This window comes from Chamaea fasciata, unplaced genomic scaffold (assembly GCF_029207755.1).
Source record: "Chamaea fasciata isolate MVZ Bird 193981 ecotype frontalis unplaced genomic scaffold, bChaFas1.0.hap1 SCAF_8, whole genome shotgun sequence".
Taxonomy (NCBI): Eukaryota; Metazoa; Chordata; class Aves; order Passeriformes; family Sylviidae; genus Chamaea; species Chamaea fasciata.
The window spans coordinates 10852779-10870845 of NW_027094093.1; the positions used below are offsets into that span (position 1 = coordinate 10852779).

The 18067-nt window shown below is 41.1% G+C and overlaps 2 protein-coding genes across 9 annotated transcripts in view; both read right to left on the reverse strand.

The window, feature by feature from the left end:
• The window catches only part of PGAP1 (post-GPI attachment to proteins inositol deacylase 1), a 28508-nt gene extending 16967 nt beyond the window's left edge, over positions 1–11541 (reverse strand). Inside the window, exons 1-7 of the mRNA XM_066189618.1 lie at positions 11453–11541; positions 7230–7383; positions 4441–4616; positions 3660–3831; positions 2450–2610; positions 830–882; positions 581–647 (exon numbers count right to left, since the gene is read on the reverse strand). Of these exons, the coding sequence (XP_066045715.1) occupies positions 581–647; positions 830–882; positions 2450–2610; positions 3660–3831; positions 4441–4616; positions 7230–7383; positions 11453–11515 (846 nt within the window). The 5' untranslated portion in view covers positions 11516–11541. The remainder of the gene's footprint in view (positions 1–580; positions 648–829; positions 883–2449; positions 2611–3659; positions 3832–4440; positions 4617–7229; positions 7384–11452) is intronic.
• A 923-nt stretch (positions 11542–12464) lies between these two features.
• ANKRD44 (ankyrin repeat domain 44) overlaps positions 12465–18067 on the reverse strand; it is a 131474-nt gene continuing 125871 nt past the window's right edge. For 5 of the 8 annotated variants that reach the window (XM_066189629.1, XM_066189627.1, XM_066189626.1 and 2 more), the window contains one exon: positions 12465–17125. In XM_066189629.1, coding sequence (XP_066045726.1) covers positions 16860–17125 — 266 coding nt within the window. In that variant the 3' untranslated portion in view covers positions 12465–16859. The remainder of the gene's footprint in view (positions 17126–18067) is intronic. The other 3 variants (XM_066189632.1, XM_066189631.1, XM_066189630.1) reach the window with 1 other exon arrangement.

An 18067-nucleotide genomic window follows, 5' to 3' on the forward strand; every position in this document is an offset into this window, starting at 1 on the left:
TCCAGGACTAATATTTGTCTATTCCACTTTCCTGTGGAAACCGTGGCCATTACAACTGATTTCTGGAAAGCCAGTGCAGAACAACTGTACTTCTCTTTTTGTCTCTCTAAATCACATTTTAAGTAAGTACACAAGAAAAACTAGAAGAGTCTGTCCCAAACAGCCTCAGAAGCAACACCTGAAATCCTTCCTCTTCTGTGTCTTGGGCTCTGCTCTTCTGTACACACTGAGAGGTCAAATTCACAGCTACAGATCTAATAAAATCTGTTTATCCTGGTGCAAGGTCAGCTGAACCTGCTGCTTTATGGAAGCAATGTTCAGCCTACAGCTCAGCTATAAAGCATCAAGCAGTCAATAATGAAAACTGAGCGAACACCTTGTTATTTCTGATTCTTCGGTCAAACAACACAAAGGGATTTTTCAGTGACTGGTACAAAATCGAAGCTATTTTCTCAGCATGACTTAGAAAAACCAAAAAAAGAGTTTTCTGTAAAACAGGCAGATATTTCTCCTGAATAAACATTCTGGGATGGAAGAAGAAAGTGTGATGGGTAAATAAACAGAGCTCACACATACAGACCTGCCTTGTGTTTTCATCTATGAGATCAAAAAAAGCTCTAATGGTAGCCAGGATCAGTTCTTTGCACCTAGAAGACAGAATTAAAAAAAAAAAAAAATTAAATCTAGAAAGGAAAGATCCAGAGTCAGATAAAACTGGCCAGAAGAGACTTCACCACAATATGAAACTGAAGTTAAATTATGGTAGAAAGTGATAACAGTAGAGGAGAGAGCTGTGCACAGCCAATTAACCTTTGTTCCATTATCTTACCACACTATGGAGAGATGGTCAGTTGAGGCCCAAGCTCTAGGAACAGCTGAGCTCTGTTCGGGTGAAGAAAAAGGTTAAGCTTTTGTTAGCACTCAACATTCTAAAATTATATGGAAACCTTTCCCCTCCTTATTGAAACATATTTGCAGAATTATTAAAAATAACAGCCTTTATCTTAAGAGTTTCAGGGCTTAGAGTACAACAGAATGACTTCTTCAATCACCAGTCTTGCAAGAGCTGAAGCACATGCAAGATGGAAATTATAAAACAAAAATAGCAAATTATCTATGTTAGATAGCAGAGACTAATGGTGAGAGGGCAGAAAATGGAGTGGAGGAAACTTACCAAAAATTTCTTTGAAGACTGCTTCTATGACTAATCTTACTATTTTAATAACTGCTCCTGGCACACGAGAATAGCAGCATGCCAGGGAAAGCTGTTGTTGAGAAACCAAGGGTGTCCTCAACAGAAAGAGCCACCAGAACACCACAAAGAAAGAACTGGACAGTCTGCAGCTATTAATTGCTTTAAATGGATTTCATGTATTACATTTTAGGGACTAAAAATAAAAAAGAGAACTCCCCAAAATGGAGCTCATCAACGTATTGCTCAACATGATGCAATTAAACTATGAACTGTTAATGCATCATTGGGAAGAAAAAACCCAAACTGAACACTAACAACCACAACACAACCTCCAAAACAAAACAAATACCAGAAAGAACTGGTACCACTATTCAGGAATCTCATGCAACATTCTGGTGACCAACACTCAAGAGAAATGAAAGTAGAGCAGATGCACAGAAGGGTTACTAGGACAAAGGGAATGCAAAGTTAATCCTCTTAGCCTAGCAGGATCTGAGCTGAGCTTATTTATAGAACAGCTTTCTGTACAACACACAGGGAGGTAAACACCAAGGGAATGACAGCTATTCCATATAACATTTTAAGCAGATGTCAGAAGAAAGGCATTAAAAAACTGGCTTCTGCAGTAAATGGAAGTTGGAAATTACAAATTTCCCCCCTCCTTATGAGTGTTTTCCAGCTTCTCCATGTAGGGAACAAGTTGATGGAGAGGAGATGGAACAACAAACCTAAATACTTTCTGATGACCCATGATTAATTTTGAAATGACAGATACCACAAGAAGAAGAAAACTGGACTTGATGATGCTCTATATCCTTCCTATTCCTAAATTCTTTGAAAAACAACAAATACAAAAAGAAGGTGCCATGCCAGAGCTCTCTCTTATAACAGAACACTCCTATACTGCACATTCATCTTTCTCCATACACACATCTCTTGCAAAAACATGAGGAAATAAAACCTGAGTTCTGGAACTGAAGAAGTGCAAGCAGGTGGTAAGAAGGAACAGCACCAAGTGATGGATGATTCCAATCAGTGCCACACATACTCCTCCAGTGGAGGCTTGTTTAGACTACTTATCAACTACTTACAATTTTATAAGCACACAGTATCCATTTAGTGTTTTAACATGCACTATTTTCATATTTATTTACACTATGCTGCCCATTAGACACTGACACATGCATTACATAAGTAACTATCTAACACAGTTCCATGCAAAATCAAAAAAAAAAAAACAGTTTGCTTTTTTACCACAACAGATAAGGCACTGTCATGTTGACTCAATCTTGGTAGAAAAGCCAGTCCTGAACGAACTTGGTAATCTCTGAATCCTCCCGCCACAGAAAGGGTAGTTAAATTTCTTAAATCTTGGGCCTTTAGAATCCAATGATTGTTTACAGCTGTATAAAAATCTATAAAATATATTAAAATCAATCACAATTTTCCTATAAGCCTATTTGATATACAAAAAAAAAAAAAAAAGCTATATAAACATGAACGGAAAGTTTCTGTAAGCCCCCCTGGAGTTATTTCAGCTCTGATTACCACTTGATTCATGTTTAGAGAGGAAAATTATTGTTTTAACCCAAAGAGGTAGCAGTTAGGAAAGACAGATACATTTTCATGTATTGTTAGAGTAGCAATCCATAGGTTTATTTGAAGGACAGACACAGATTTACTTGAAGTCCAGAAACAGTCAGTAAGGAACAAGCATTGCACTGAAATCAATTGTAGGATGGAGAATTAATACAAGCACAATAAATCAAATCCAGCAGCTAAAGATAATCCATTCCTCTTGGGTGTCACAGAGAATAATGAAAATTAATGTCTGTTCCCTTTCCTTCACCAATTCCCCCAGTATCTACATGTAGCAGCACAATTATCACTAAACACATATTTAATCAGCATAGTTTAATCAAATCTAGCTTTTCAGGAAGTGTATAGTACATGTGTAATGATTATACTTTATTTTCACCCCACAGTTAAATTTAGGTGAGGGAAAAAATGATCTTTTTTGTAAATATTTAAAATATGCAATTACATCTATATTTATATTCTCACCTCTACAACCTTTGGGTATGAAAAACATTAAATTTAGCACCTTTTATAGAACTAACGCTCTCTAATTCGATAAAGACAAAAGTCATTACAGAGGTCAAGTTTTTAAAATGGAGGGGAAAAAAAAGAAAGAAAATACGTCATTCACTGGAAAGCTTACAAATTTAGTAACATGCCCTGCAACTTATTAAATTACAAATTATTGAGAGCTCCAGGCCTTGCACAGAAACTCAAGTCCACATAATCCATTTTATATGATACTTGACTTTCTCTGAGTATCCTGGCACCCTCAACGACCTGAGTAACAAAGGAACAGATTCATTACAGGAAAGAAAGCAGCAGATTTTGCGGTTGATTTGCGAGAATCTCCCCACTAAAGCTTACACAATGTGATAATACTCACCAGTAAGATATCTGTCTAAAGGCATTACAGGTGCAACGTGAGGTGTGGCTTGTGTAATGAGCAGGTTTATAAGTTCAGGCTTAAAATTCTTCAGAGTGAGCAAGGCTCTTGCAACAAGACCACCCATGGAATGCCCAACTATTGCTACACTGCTCGGTGCAAACTCCCGATCCTTCAGCAAAGAGCAATCAGACACATTAGAAACAGATTTGACATTGAACTACTCTTATCAGCTGTAGATTTTTCCCCTCCCAGTTTAACTTATGGTCTTTCAAGGACAACATTAACTAGCATCAACTTAACAAGCTTACAAATTGAACAAAAAATTACTTGCTATCTCATGAAAATGTGCTTAATATGAAGTACCCAGCTCAAAAGGAAATACCCTGTAGCCTGTTTAAGCTTAATAACCTTAAGCTTATTTTAATTTCTGAGACTTTTAGGAACAGAGGACATTTCTTTCCCAGAGAAAACTGGATTTAAGGCAATGCTACATGAGTTTTTAGTAAGCTACAGATGTTTACGTCTCCACTAGAAAAAGGCATCCATTGTGCATGGAAGTATTTATTAAGAAACACAAAACGAAACCTCACCAAAGCTCTGGGACTGTCACAAGTACTAAAAATGTTAGAGAAAAGCAATTCTCTATTATTGTCACCTTCAAATACTGTTATAAAGTCACACATTATAAAGTCTCCCTCCCCTAGGCATCAGCAGGAAAGGCAGCCCAGAATTCCATTCCCAGATGGAAGCACATTACTCAGCACATGTCACTACTTACCCTGTACAACTTAAGAATTACTTTTATGCACTCGTGCACAAACTTGGTCTGTCGTTGCAGGCTACCACCATACAATGCAACCAGCTCCTCATTGAAATTGACACTGAAGAAATTAAAATGATACTTGAAGTCAACATCTTCTGCTTTTCTAAGTGCAATGGAGCCAAGAGAACGTACTAGAAAAAAGAAACCACATCAATCAGAACAGTCCAACAGTCACCGCTTAGCACCGCTTTAACAGAAAAACACATAAACACATAATCGATTAAGAAACAAATACATTAAATCCATTGTTCACCTCAAGTCATTTATAAAAGACATTCTAAACCAAACCATCTCTTTTCAGCTTACTGCTGACAACAGAGGTATTTCATGTTGAGAACAAATTTATACAAGGATCAAGGACTATTTTCCTCCACCTTAGGGCTGCTTTTCTCATCTCATTTGCACCTTCTTACTGCCACCAGAAGAAGAAAGCATTCTTGATTTCAACTGTTGAGGCAGTCCTACTGCTAGGCTTTCCTACAACTCCTTTGAAGGCCATCAACTCTAAGACAATATTCCCAGATAAAACTAAGATAAGTATGGGGGGTTGCAAAACCAAGCCCTAAAGGACACTTGCCCATCTGACAACTCGAGTGAAAAAATGTTCACTTTCCAAGGTCTTGCTTCTGACCTGTCTTCCCTGTCTAACCCTGGCTACTGTTGAATACAGCCTTTTGCGTGCAGGATTGTCCCTGAGTTTCCATGGAGACAGTGCAGGATGGGAACAATAACAGCTGCAAGTAAGAAGGCATGATAGCAGAAGAAGAAAATAAAAGAGAAAGTCCCAAAACTGCCGACATAAAATAACAAATGATGGTCATAAAGGCCTGCCCAAATCCAGCACACAGGAGCAAGATTCTCCTGGAGTACAACAGGTTGAGAGAACTGCAGAACCTTCCTTCTCAGACCACCTTTTACTCAAAGCCTGAATTTTATATGATTTACAAATTTAATCTTAGTGCCCATGAAAGATGACGAATTAACATTTCAAAAGTGCCTGTAACACATCAAAACTTCCTGAAGGTGGGCTGAGAGTGAGTCGCTTCTTTCAAGTGAAAGGACAAGAAGAAATGGCCTCAAGTTGCCTCAGGGGAACATTTATATTGGATCTTAGGAAATGTTTCTTCCCCAAAAGGGTGGTCAGATACCGGAACTTGCTGCCCAAGTTGGTGGTGGAGTAGCCATCTCTGGAGGCCTTTAAAAACTCTGTAGATGGGGCACTCATGGCTTAGTGGCGGGCTTGGCAGTGCTGGGTTAATGCTTGCATTCTGTGATGTTAAAGGTCCTTTCCAACCTAAATGATTCTATGAAAATAACAAGGCCAGCAACAGCACCCACCTTCATCGCTCAGTAAGTATGTATGTATTTTAAAAAACTATGAAAATTACAACAGCAACACCTTCTCGGCTCATCTAGGCATCAGAATAAAATTGTGTTACCTCACAATAAATTCTAAACAAAGTATAAATTAATCCTAATTTTAACAAAAGTTTTGCAAAATGCACAGATGATGTATTGCCAGTCTCCCTAAATCCATTCCAAAAAGAACATTATTAAAATATTTATTGCTCCTATAGCATATAGTACTTCTATTCACCCCGTTTGTTTGTTCTTCAGGTACTTCCTTTTGATTCCTAAAATGCCCTGAGAGTACCATTCTATTTCCTGCATAGGGATGTACTGCCGTGTGTTTAGAGACAGCACTAATTCACATATTTGCAATATTTGATGCACAATCACAAAAGTCCATATGGCACGTCTCATAATCATTATGGTTGTAATCTTCTTTGGATGCTATTGTGCCTGGAAGTCTGCATGGGTTTTCTGAAAGTACTAATCAGTAAAATATTTTACACTGTTATAAGCTAAGCAAGTACATTCTCAAAAAACCCAGCTCTCTAAAGGTTCTCTCAAATCAGGTAATTTAATCATCAAGTTTAGAGCTAATATAAGGACAAATTATCACAGTAAGACATCAGGGTTCAGACTGCTGGTTTTCCCCACACACCCACATCCATTTTCTAACACCATGAGAGTGTTATTTACTGTTTCAAGCACATTTTAGGGAACAAAAATAACAGTCTGACAAATCCAGACTGGAAGGAATAGCAGGTACCAAAGTAAACACTGCAACACAAAATTTCATGTACCATTAACTTTGGTATTGAGAATGAAAAATAAAAAATGCTTTCAAGCTATTTCTGCTTTTCATCTGGAGTCTAGAAATGTAAGAGGGAAAACAAAAGAGGCAATGTGTAAAGTGGGAAGACGACGTTCAGGAAAAAACACCACTGTATAAAGATGTAAGGAACAACGAAACTAGAGGGCAAGCTTCCACGATGCCGATTTCTATAGCATGTAATTGCTTTACATCACAGATGACAGATGCTTCAGTTTCTCCTAATCAAATTCAGGTTGTGTTTTATTTGGCATTAACTGCACTAAACAATGTTCAAATCAAAACAAACCAGATGTTTGCAATCGAAAGTCCAGCAAGGGTGCCAGAGGACAGCGTAAACTGTACTGTTTCTGGCTTTCAAAAGGCTTGCTCCAGAGAAATATTATAGCTTAACCATTCGACTGATTTCAAACAAAAATCACATATCCTGACTGTTTGAAATTAAGCAGACTAATATGATCAACCATTATGACTCTGTCTGGTATTATTCCAAACAGTAAACTCCCTAATGCACAAATCTGAGAGCTTTTTTTGTAACAAAGCTAGAACTCAGCTAAACACTTACCTTGCTTGTAACTGCCAGCATTCCCAGGAAGAAAGAGAACTGGAATTCCTGTCAATACGAGATTTTTGTTTTCTTCAGCATAGTTCCCTTCCCCATAGAGATACAGCTCATATGCTGGGTATCGTCTGGCTGTTTTCTTGGGTAATTTTATTTTCTATTGCAGAAGTTAAAAAGAAAACAAACAGTTTCTTTATAGTGCTACAAAAAGGAAAATACAGTGGCTATCCAGCTATTTAAATGATCTGGCTTATGTGGTTATTATGGTTGTAAATTACAGTCTAAAGAATACAGAATGAAAAAAATGGGTTTGGCTTTAAAAAAAAGCTAATCAAAAATGGAATATCAAAAAAACTGTTTAAGTAAGTATTACTGGGCATAATGATTGGCTGCAGTTACTGACTCTAAACAGTGATTACCTTCAACTAGCTTTGAAACAAATGAAATGCAAATGAATGCATTTATGTATCTATCAAAATCGAACATTCCAGCTATATAATACAGGGAGAAAAAAAACAAAGGCATGTCAGAACCACCCCCCCCCCCTCAATTCTCCCAGGAGAGGAAAAGCTGAGACCAGACAGTGGGGCACATGAGTGAGGCTAACTATTCCTGATGCACAAGGATGGTTCTGGAATCCTTTGCGATGCCCTGATCTCAGAACAAGGATAGGACAGTGTGATGTGGGTGACTGAGATGACACCTGTTACCTCAGGGCAAACTACAGATGCCGTGGGAATTCTCTTAGCTGGTTTTTACAGAGCTGTCACCTGCAGTGGGAGTTTAACAACAGCAGCAACCGCCTCAGTACGGCTCAGCAGAAAAAACCAACCCGTGGAACTTGCAGGCTTTTTCTGTTTCATTTTCAGAGTTGGCTTTGTGGTCTGACAAACCGCCTGGCTCTGGAACAACTCAAGGTCTAACGCACCCGTCAGCTGTCACTTTATAGAAGGCTGTATTTCTTGTGCTAAAGGCGCAAACAAGTAACCCCCTAGCCTAGCACACATCTGATTCACAGGATTAGGATTCCTAAAGAGAAAAGAACAAGATCTCTTTGATCCCAAGGGCTAGGTGAGGATTAATCTTATACCAGTAAGTCAATCTCTTAGAGTCATATGGCACTGTCTTAATTAAATGTGTTCTTGTTTACTATCTTGGTTTAACACCTGCATAGAGGTTGGTTGGTTGGTTTATAGCTCTGAGTTTCTAAGAGACAGATTTTTTAAATTTTCATGAGTGCAAACACACTTGTTCCAATGTTTGTTTAATTATGTTACAGCAATTGAGAGAAAAAGAAGATAATACAAAAATAAATGTATTAAGGTGTAATTTATTCTTTAAGGAAACACTTTTAGAGAATAAGGTCAAGACTAAACTCAGTTTCCTATCAGAAATCTCCTGTAAAGCCTCTCTTAACTGCTTCCCTGAAACAGAAGCATCTTTAATTCAAATAATTTATTGTCTTCTCTCAGCTGCATCTACCATAAAGGTGATTTAGCTTTAATTCTGTGCCCCCACACTCCTTCCCTTCCCCTGTTCTTCTCTACCTCTCCTCAGCTAATGATTATTTTCTTTCCCCCTTGGTCTTCAGATTTTTTGGTATATTGGTTATTTGCAAACTATTTTCATGATGTTATATATTAATATATAATCTCTATTCAATGAGACATATCTATGTGTGTGCATTATTTACAGTATTTTATTTATCTTGATTCATTAACACAACAGAGAGTGCGAGTTAAACCTTTCACTGAGAACAAGAAAATGTAAGCTTCATTTAGGGCTTTTGTCTTCAGATCATCCCTGGGTCTTTTCCCTTTCTTCATCATCCTGCCTTTCCAGCTTCATTGACCTCACTGTCCCGTTCTCACTCCTTTCTGCTGTTCCTCTTGCAAAGAAGTTCCCATTACTAAACTAAGAGTGCCATCAAGATGTGCTTATGTGAGTTCCTGACAGATCGAATCAACTGTTCAACCACAGAAACTTCCTGGTTCATTGTCTTTCCAAAAACTTTTTATGGAACATAAAATTAACACGCTGTTCTTCCTCGGGGCAATGTCAAACACAAAAACCCACACAACCCATGAGAATTGCATTGTCAAAATGCTGAGGGGGTTGGGTTTTTTTTTTTTTTGTAAATCACAGTATCTGAATCTTGTAACAAAATGGCAACGTATAACTCCAGAGGAAAAGAGACATTCATGTTCCGTGACAGTGGGTTTAAACTGTGGATTCCCAAGACACTGCTTATGTAATGAGTTGTAGCAAGCTACAGCAACTTTTTACAATGTCAGTGCAGGCTTCGTTTTTCACTCTGGTTCCGTAAGAAATCAGGTTTATGTGAACAAGTCCTCGTTACTAACTTCTGAATCTCTTGCCAAGTACAGCTGAACAGGACAAGGGCAGGTTAAATTTAAACACTGCCATTCTAAAACTCATGCAGATAAAGATGATCAATTACTAGGCTGACTCTGAGCCTAACCCACACTGATAGACACCAAAGAAATGAACCTTTTGGTCTAATTGCTCTAGCAGTTATTTGCTCTGTAATGTGATACCGATCCGGAAGCAAGGACAGGTACCTCCCGTCCTGGGATAGTGAAGGCAGCACTTACACCGACTCCAGGCACCTCCAACAACAAAAAGCTATTTGTGAAGTACAACACCTTAGCAAACCCAAACGAATTCACAACTTGCCCCCCCCCCCCCAGCCCAAAGTACTGTTTTCTGCATGGTAAAAGTGATTACTCAGGAAACAGAAATTCCAGAGGGCAACACAGCCAGCTGTGACTTGCATCTCCCGCATGGAACTACCGCTCACCTTTAAGCCTTGCATCCCGCCTAGAGATGCTTGGAGCTTAAGCCTTTACATAATGAGTAAATACAAAAGATGTGGTGGCAGACAAGAGTTTCAGGCACCCGCCAATAACATCTCACGGATTTTGCCAGTAACTTTCTGTTGGTTGGCTTCAGCTCGAAGCTGAAGTAGGTTCTGGCTGCCAGGAGATCTGGAAACTTGCTGCATAGTATTTAAGTATTTATAACTGCTTAAACAAGTTTGTCCGACAGCACTGAAAAAACAATTCCTGTAACCACACCAAGTTCCTCTTTTGTAGGCTAAGATATCAAGGTGAGCAAATGAAGGTTAACAGATCCAAGAATTAACTTTCTGCCTTTTCATGAATTTAGACATTGAAGTTTTGCTTTTAGATCTTCTTTACTGTGCAAGCCAGCTTGCAACCTACTTCTGAACTGTTATTTAGAATAATTACTATTTTCTCCAACACAGAGTAGATCTCAGATAATGAAAAATGAATGTTCAGAAGTCAACCAATTATGCTTTTAATAAGACAGAAAATGCTGTAGTGAGAACTACTATCAAAAAGGGAAATTGTTTTCTAACAACTGCACGGTGCGACGTTAGCAGTGAACTTATAAACACGTATTTACATCCTTCCACTACTAAGCCAGAATAGCTTAATGGAAGCTATATGTGTGGAAAACATCGGTTCCAGGAGCAGTCCCCTCCCTCAAACTGATCCCAGGTTTTCAAAGAGACTTCTACGAGGCTCTGTTAGCAAAACAAGAGGGTGCTCAGACGGACTAACAAGCTCTCCCGTGTACACTGCGGGACATGTCACCTCCAAAGTGCTCACCGAGAAGACTTTGCACCACTGTTCACCACCTTGAGAAATACAATGAGTCAAAGCTCAGTTATGCGCTTCTTTGACACACTGGTCACTTCACACCACGAAGTCTGAAAAGGGCCGTGAAGCGCAAGGCTCGGCCTCCTGGGCACCGCCGGTGCCGTCGGAGGAGCTGGCCCAGCCTCCTCCTGGGCCGACACCTGCGGGAGCTCCTGGCTTTCACAGAGCCACAGCTAGCTCCAGCCATTGGCAGCTTCGATCGCGGGCACGTTCTGCTCCGGCGGCAGCACGAAACGCCCCGCTGGGTCACAGGTGGGCAGCCCTCCCACCGCCCTCTCCCCAGGGGCACCGCCACACGACGCGGGCACAGCAGCGCGTCCTGCCGGCCCCGGCCCCGCTCACGCCCCAGCTGCCCGTGCCCCATCACCGCTCCCCGCTCCAGCACGGCGGCGAACGCCCAGTTCGGGGCTGCCCGCCCGCCCTCCCTCCCTCCCCGGGGGAGCGGCACCTCAGGCTCCCGGCGCCGGGCTCCGGCCGCGGCGGGGCGGGCGGCAACCTGTTACATCCCGCCGCACTCACCAGGTACTCGGGGTACTCGTACATGTAGGTCATGCTGCACCGGTTGTCTTCGTAGAGGAACATCACGTCCCGCACGCCCAGCAGCACCAGGGCCGCCAGCGCCCCGTAGAAGAGCGCTGCCAGCGCGGGCAGCCGGCGGCCCGCCCGCCCCATGGCACCCCGCGGAGCGGAGCGGAGGGAGCGCGGCTCCCCGCGGGCTCCCCGCGCACACGGGCACGGCGGGGCGGGGCGGGGCGGGAGCGCCGCCGCCCGGGAGGCGGAGCGGGAGGGGCGGCCGGGCCGGCGCCTCAACCTGGCCGCCGCCGGCGCCAGGGGCCGGCCGCCATGTTGGGGAGGTCGGGCGGCCGCCGGGCCGACGGGCCCGCCCGCCATGTCGCGGCTCGCAGGGAAGGCGTGTCCGCCATGATGGGGAGGGCGCTGCGCCGCGGCCGTGAGGGGGGAGTGCGGCCGCTCGGCCCCGCAGCGCTCCGGCCGGCCCGGGGGGCAGAGCCAGCCCCGCCGGACCGCGCACCTTGCCGAGAACAAAGCCGCACACACCCCGCGGGGCACCGACCCTGCCCTGGGCGGAGCGGGTCGGTGATAAACCTCCAGAAAGCTGAAGGCACTCGCCGCCTAAAAAGCGCTAGCGCGGATTTGGTTTGGGGCTTGTTTTCCTTTTTGTGGGTTTTGTTTGTTTGCTTTAAACACCTTGCTCTCGCTCTCTTGAAGCTCCCCGCTGCATTTCAGTCCCCGTGGGACTGCTGCCCCACCCCGCTGTAGGGCACACCCAGCAGTGCGGGTGGCGCTCACCAGGGAAAACGGTACAATATTTAATGACTGAGAGAAAAAAAAAATTACCGTGGTGGTTTATTTTGTTCCCCCACCTTTCCCGAATCTAAAGAGAAGGCAAAATCAGATTTCTTGGGCAAGGGGCATTTACATATGAGGGAAGTACGAAATAGCTGCATTTTCATCTTCACTGCTAAATACTTGAGCCTCCCCGACTCCCCCAAAAGAAACAAAATTTACTCAGTTTTCCATTGTATTTGTACCATTTTTATTTGTAAAAATAACCATCTGAATGCATTGCAATAGCAGTTTACAGTTAGGGTTCTTTATTACATTAATACAGCATTCAGTAGTTTAAAAAGTTACTAAACTGTGCTTGAGAAGATTCAGGTTGAATTCCAAGTCATTCAACGAATTAAGGTTTTTTTCCTCGTTTCATATGTGACATCTACCCAAGTCCTTAAACTTCAATGTACAAAAGCAAACAATACCGACAAAACCCCACCGAAACCATCAAACAATGTTTTATATCGTTTATTACAAATGTTATGCAAAATATAACACTGGCACCAGATGCATATCACCATGGTTTGTAAAGATATATTGCACATGCTAAAGCATAAAATATAAGACAAAACCTACAAAACATAAGATATTGGCTTTAATATGTCGATCACTGCGTAAGAAATGCATAAAATTACATTTTATACACACACTCAAGATTGTCACTAGTTTAAAACGCCCTTTCCTATAACACTGACCTAAGTTTACTTTTTTGTGTAATAAGAAAGCATTTTCAGCACTGCAAAAATTATACATTATTCCTATAGAAATTTAGCATATTAATTTTCATTTCAATGCAGGTAGAACATATGAAAAGAAGAAACACTTTATACATTCAAAGAAGGTCTGAAATGAAAATTTACTGGTAATATATTGCTTTTATAACACTCAAATGAAAAAAAAAAAAAGACAAGTTTCACAAAACATTTCCATTATACACAAATATAAAAAGGCACTCTAATATTTCTTACATGACTAAGAATAAAAATCACAATTTTTTTTTAAATCATCCTCAAATACATAACCAAGTTTCTCAACAGTACAATGGATAAACAATTCATTTCATGTGTTTGTTCTAATTCAATAACCTGGCAGTTGTTGACTGCATAAAAGTACCAAACACATTATGGTGCCCTTTTAGTAGCGATGAACAGAAATCCCCTGAGCTATTTCACAGCAATTTCAGGCAGTCCGGAGGTTGTAACTCAGTATTCATGAGAGAGGCTTGGGAGCCCTTCCTGCTCTGGATTCCACCTGCAGCTGTGCTTAAAATACAGGATGAAACGATCCCGCCAATACAGCGGGGCAGGGAGCTGCCCCTCCCCGAGTGCTCTCTGCTGGGTGCAGACACACAGGCTGCCCACGTACTGTAAGCTGCAGGATCCAGGCTTAAGTGCAACAATTCTGTATGATTACTCTTGTAAGAAGTCCACAGAAAGGCAAGGAGATTATTTACAAGAGTAACATCACTCCCATGCTTAAATACCTGCCCTAAACTACACATTTATTTCTACATGTGATAAATTACAGATTAATGTGCTAGCATACAAAAAAAAGGGATTCTGGTAACTCACGTGAGATGTGGGACAGGCCAGCACTGAGCACTTCCGAGTGTCTCGCTCGTGGCAGTTTTCCTCCTAAATCCAGCCCTCTCAAAACACGACCTGTGCAGTGCCCTGGAGGTGCCAGCACAGCTTATGCTCCTGTGCTTTTTGGAATGCTGCATCCTGACAGCATTGTAGGATTTCATGGGCAAAGGTTAGATTTGGTTCCTGGAAGGACCAGTGTGACTCAGAAATAAATCACCTCTGCTTCTGGGATGCACTACGAGGCAGCAGCTGTTGCACTGCACGATTACCAGTGGTACGAGGCATCGCAATTAGAACAAGTTTTGGTAACTGTATGGTAGCAGGTAAAAATACTCAAAGTTTTAAAATGTCTGCTTAAAATAATGTAACAACTTGTTATAAAAAGGGCTGGTTTTCTCTTAATGAAGCACTGTCATGTAGGACAGTGTAATTTTCTGTATTTCAGGGGGAGACTTAAAACTAATCCTGCCAAGGAGCCTGCCTACATTTCTGCTTAAAATAAGATTAAAATGCTGATTCTGCTGTTAGACAGGTGGCAGCTTTTTCCCATATGTTTGTTTTCAATGCCATCCTTCCACGTAAAAAATCCCAAAATTTGGGATTACTATTCATTTTGGAACAGGTATTATTAAGAATTGATTTCTCATTTTCAGTGTTTTAAGTAAGGTGGTTATTGCTATTCTGCAACTTTTAAAAGCAAAAATGCTGAGAAAAATCAATTAAAATGTTATTTGGTGCTATTTCTGAGGAGAAAACCAAGGTTTCAGGTTCCCTGCCATTCTACTGTAGAAAATACAGAGTTGAGAGAAAAGAGGGTTTTTTTTTTTGTTGTAAACTTTGGAAAATTGCTAATGTTCAAGGGGAAAATACTCCATTTTAGTAAGGCAAAATAAACTTAACATATAAATATTTTTCCTAATTAAAGAACTGAACTCTACCAATAGATTTTCAACAGTTCAGCAGAACAGGGCTAAAAACTGCAATTAAAATTCAAATCCTTACTTTTCCTTTACCCTGCCGAAAGCGAGCACCGAGGAAGCTCATCTCACCCTCCCAGCACAGACACAGGCCTGAGACAAGCTGAGTGTGAATGACAGGAACACCTGAGTCCATGCTCTGCCACTTTCTCTCCCCTCTCTGCCACAGCTGTGTGGGTTTTCTCACCTGTCTGGCAAGGGGCTGGATCCCTTTATTAAGCTCTTAAACAAAGGAAGGTGGTGTGCTTTCTGTTTTTTCCCAACACTGCCAGTGGACCTTTGCATTGCACACAAGACGGGCACTCTCCCAGAGTGCATCCACCGTTCCTTTTGCTCCTCAGGCCCTCAGTCTTGCCAGATTCACATTTCATTTCAGTATGCATGAATGCTAACTAGGAGAACAAACCAGTTATTTTTCCTGGGCATTTGTTTCATTTCAAATAAATAGAAACACATTTACATTAAAAGTATATGAACATATTCTTAAGTCTGGAAAAAAAAAAACCCAACCTGTGGTCAACACATCATCAGTTAAAAATGTCAACTTGAAACCTGTGTCATAAAATGTAAAATTCAACCGACTACTATTACCTCAAAAGTTTATATTCTTATCATTTAGAAAAAACTACTTCATTATGTCACTCACATTTGAAGAAAAAAATAAAAGTAGCAAAGTCTTCAATTTAATTACTGAAGCATTTTGGTCCTCTTGGTACGGCTGGTTAGTTCATGATAGTTTTTTTGTGTGTTTTGTTTTTGTTTACAAAGTCTCATTCTTCCTTTTGTACATCTGTTGCAGAGGAGGGTCTGGGTCCATTTGACCTAGAAACTTTGGCAGAAGGAGTAAACATATTCACAAAGTTGACACTGCTTTAAAAGCTGGTGACAAAAGGCTTTTTAGCATCTATCTCTGGTCCCCTGCAGGGTACACTGCTATGTTTCTGGTGTTTGGTATTTCTCACCTTTTGGTGTTACGCTTTCATTGCTTTACCTTTGCTCTGTTAATCCAAACACGAGCAAAAGTATTTTAAAATTCAATACTGTTTACAGTAAGAATCAGTTATTTAACCATAGAAAAGGAAAAAAGCGCCATTTAAGTTGGCAAGTCATTATAAACTTTTATGTACACCTTTGTCTACACCTGATTTCTCCCCCTCTCCCTTTTTCTTTTTCTGGTACTGGATGCAGGATTAATGGCTCAGGTGACAGAAACATCTAATGACCCTAATTCTGTAGTGCAAATAAACCATACACATCTGTGCTGAATCAAAAAAAAAAAAAAAAAAAAAAAGGGCCATGTGACAAGCATTTTACAGAAGTGATGTTCATGGGAAAATATGGTGAGATGGGCAGAATTTGGCCTTAAGAGTTAACAACTACGTTTTTCTAATTGTGTACTGCAACTAAGAACTGTAAAAAGTGCCTTCTGTACGTTTAAGTGCTTAATACAGGCAGAATGTAAAAGGTTTCGTTCCCTGTAGAAAAGTAATACAGGCAGTTTTAAGATTACAACTTGACCTTTGGTTCGTGTAAAAAAATTATCTAATTAACAGAGCCCCTGGAAGCAGGAAACAGACAAACGTAGGAAAGGGGTGATGCTCCAATCTGTGAAGGCTATGCTGGAAATAGGATTGTGTACTAAAGGTGCAGCTAAAACATGAAAGAATTCTTTACAAACAGATTCCCTGTTTATTTGTGCTGTCAAAAAGAAAAAAGGCATTTTCTTTCTACTTAAAATAAGAGGTAGAGACTTTCCATAGGGGCACTTTGGGCCTAAAGAAAACATCAGGAGACTGAAAAGCTGCAGAACGCTAATAGGAATATGTTCCACTAAATCCCTCTAATTTTGTTTTTTAAAGGCTTGATTCTCATCAACACTACAAATCTTTCAATACCTGCCTTTCAAGACTAATAGTTAAGAATATAACTGTGGGATTTAAGCTGTTTAAAAAGACAAAAATTAAAGCTGAAATGAAATAATAAGGAAAAAAGCTTTTGAATACCAATGAGTCAAAATGTTTCAGAATCCGAATCATTTTCATTGTACCCATCCTCTGTTCCTATGTTATTACTCAAGGGCTTATTGTAAGAGTTAATGCTACCCATAGCGGAGCCATCGCAGAGGTGTGTCCTGCCCAAATTGTCTTTTTTAAAACAAGCGAAGTTGAAAGCCGTCACTGAACTGGAGGGAGAAAAAGGCATCATGGTAGCCAAAATGAGTGCCAGGCAGTCAGCCACGTCTTTGTTAGGAGCACAAGCCAGGGCTGGCGTATGACCTGGGCACAAACGCAGACAAGGCAATGGTTAGTACTGAGGGCACCCGGGGCACCCGGCATTCCTCAGGTACATCTCTAGGGACACCGTGGGGACATGGATGGGGTTACACATGCCAGGCAACGGGCGTGTTACTCACTCACACGGGACATGCCGGGAGAGACACTGGGGGCACTGCAGTCACCGGGACCACAACAAGCACTGCTTGTGTGAAACCAGGCAGCAAACACTGCACCAGTTCAATCCAAGCACTCGCTGAACAGTTCTACAGCACAGACAGCATGGCCAATACAGAACACAGGGAGAACAGCAACACGGACAGAAACCAGCTGGTTTCTGTGTGTATGAACGAGCCTCATTCTGAGAACAACTACTTTCATTAAACGTGAAAGATATTAGTTTAAAAAAAATTTGGTTTAATAAGGAAACAATTTTAAAGATTGATCGGTTGAGTACCTACTCAACTTGGCAAGCAGTTTTATTTAGGAATTAAATTATAAAAGAATTAGACCAGTGCAGGGGGTACATGGATAGCAGGTGTGACTACATGGATGTTTAGTTACCCAAATGTACATTGTGTTAGAAGAATAATAGCTGTATTCAGCAAGCATGGCATACACCTCAAAAACAGAGTTAATATGACTCCAATGTCAGTCAAAGGAAGGAGTGGGGAGCTATTAAAGCTTGTCTTCACTGCAGTTTAACTTGGCTCCTGTCCAAGGACTGCCCTAAAGCAGCTCTTCACGTACAAGAGCCTTGGAAGCCAGTGTGCTCATTCCACTTACTGTCTGTACATTTTACAGGCTGCTCTGCAGAACTCCAGCATTTTCCAACAAGTCCTCCTTTTACGCTAAGAGCGGAAAAATTCTTTTGCAGGTGGTTAAATCTTCAGCACTGCAGCAATAGTAATGTGAGGCAGTGGCCACTTCTGGTACCTACTGCCT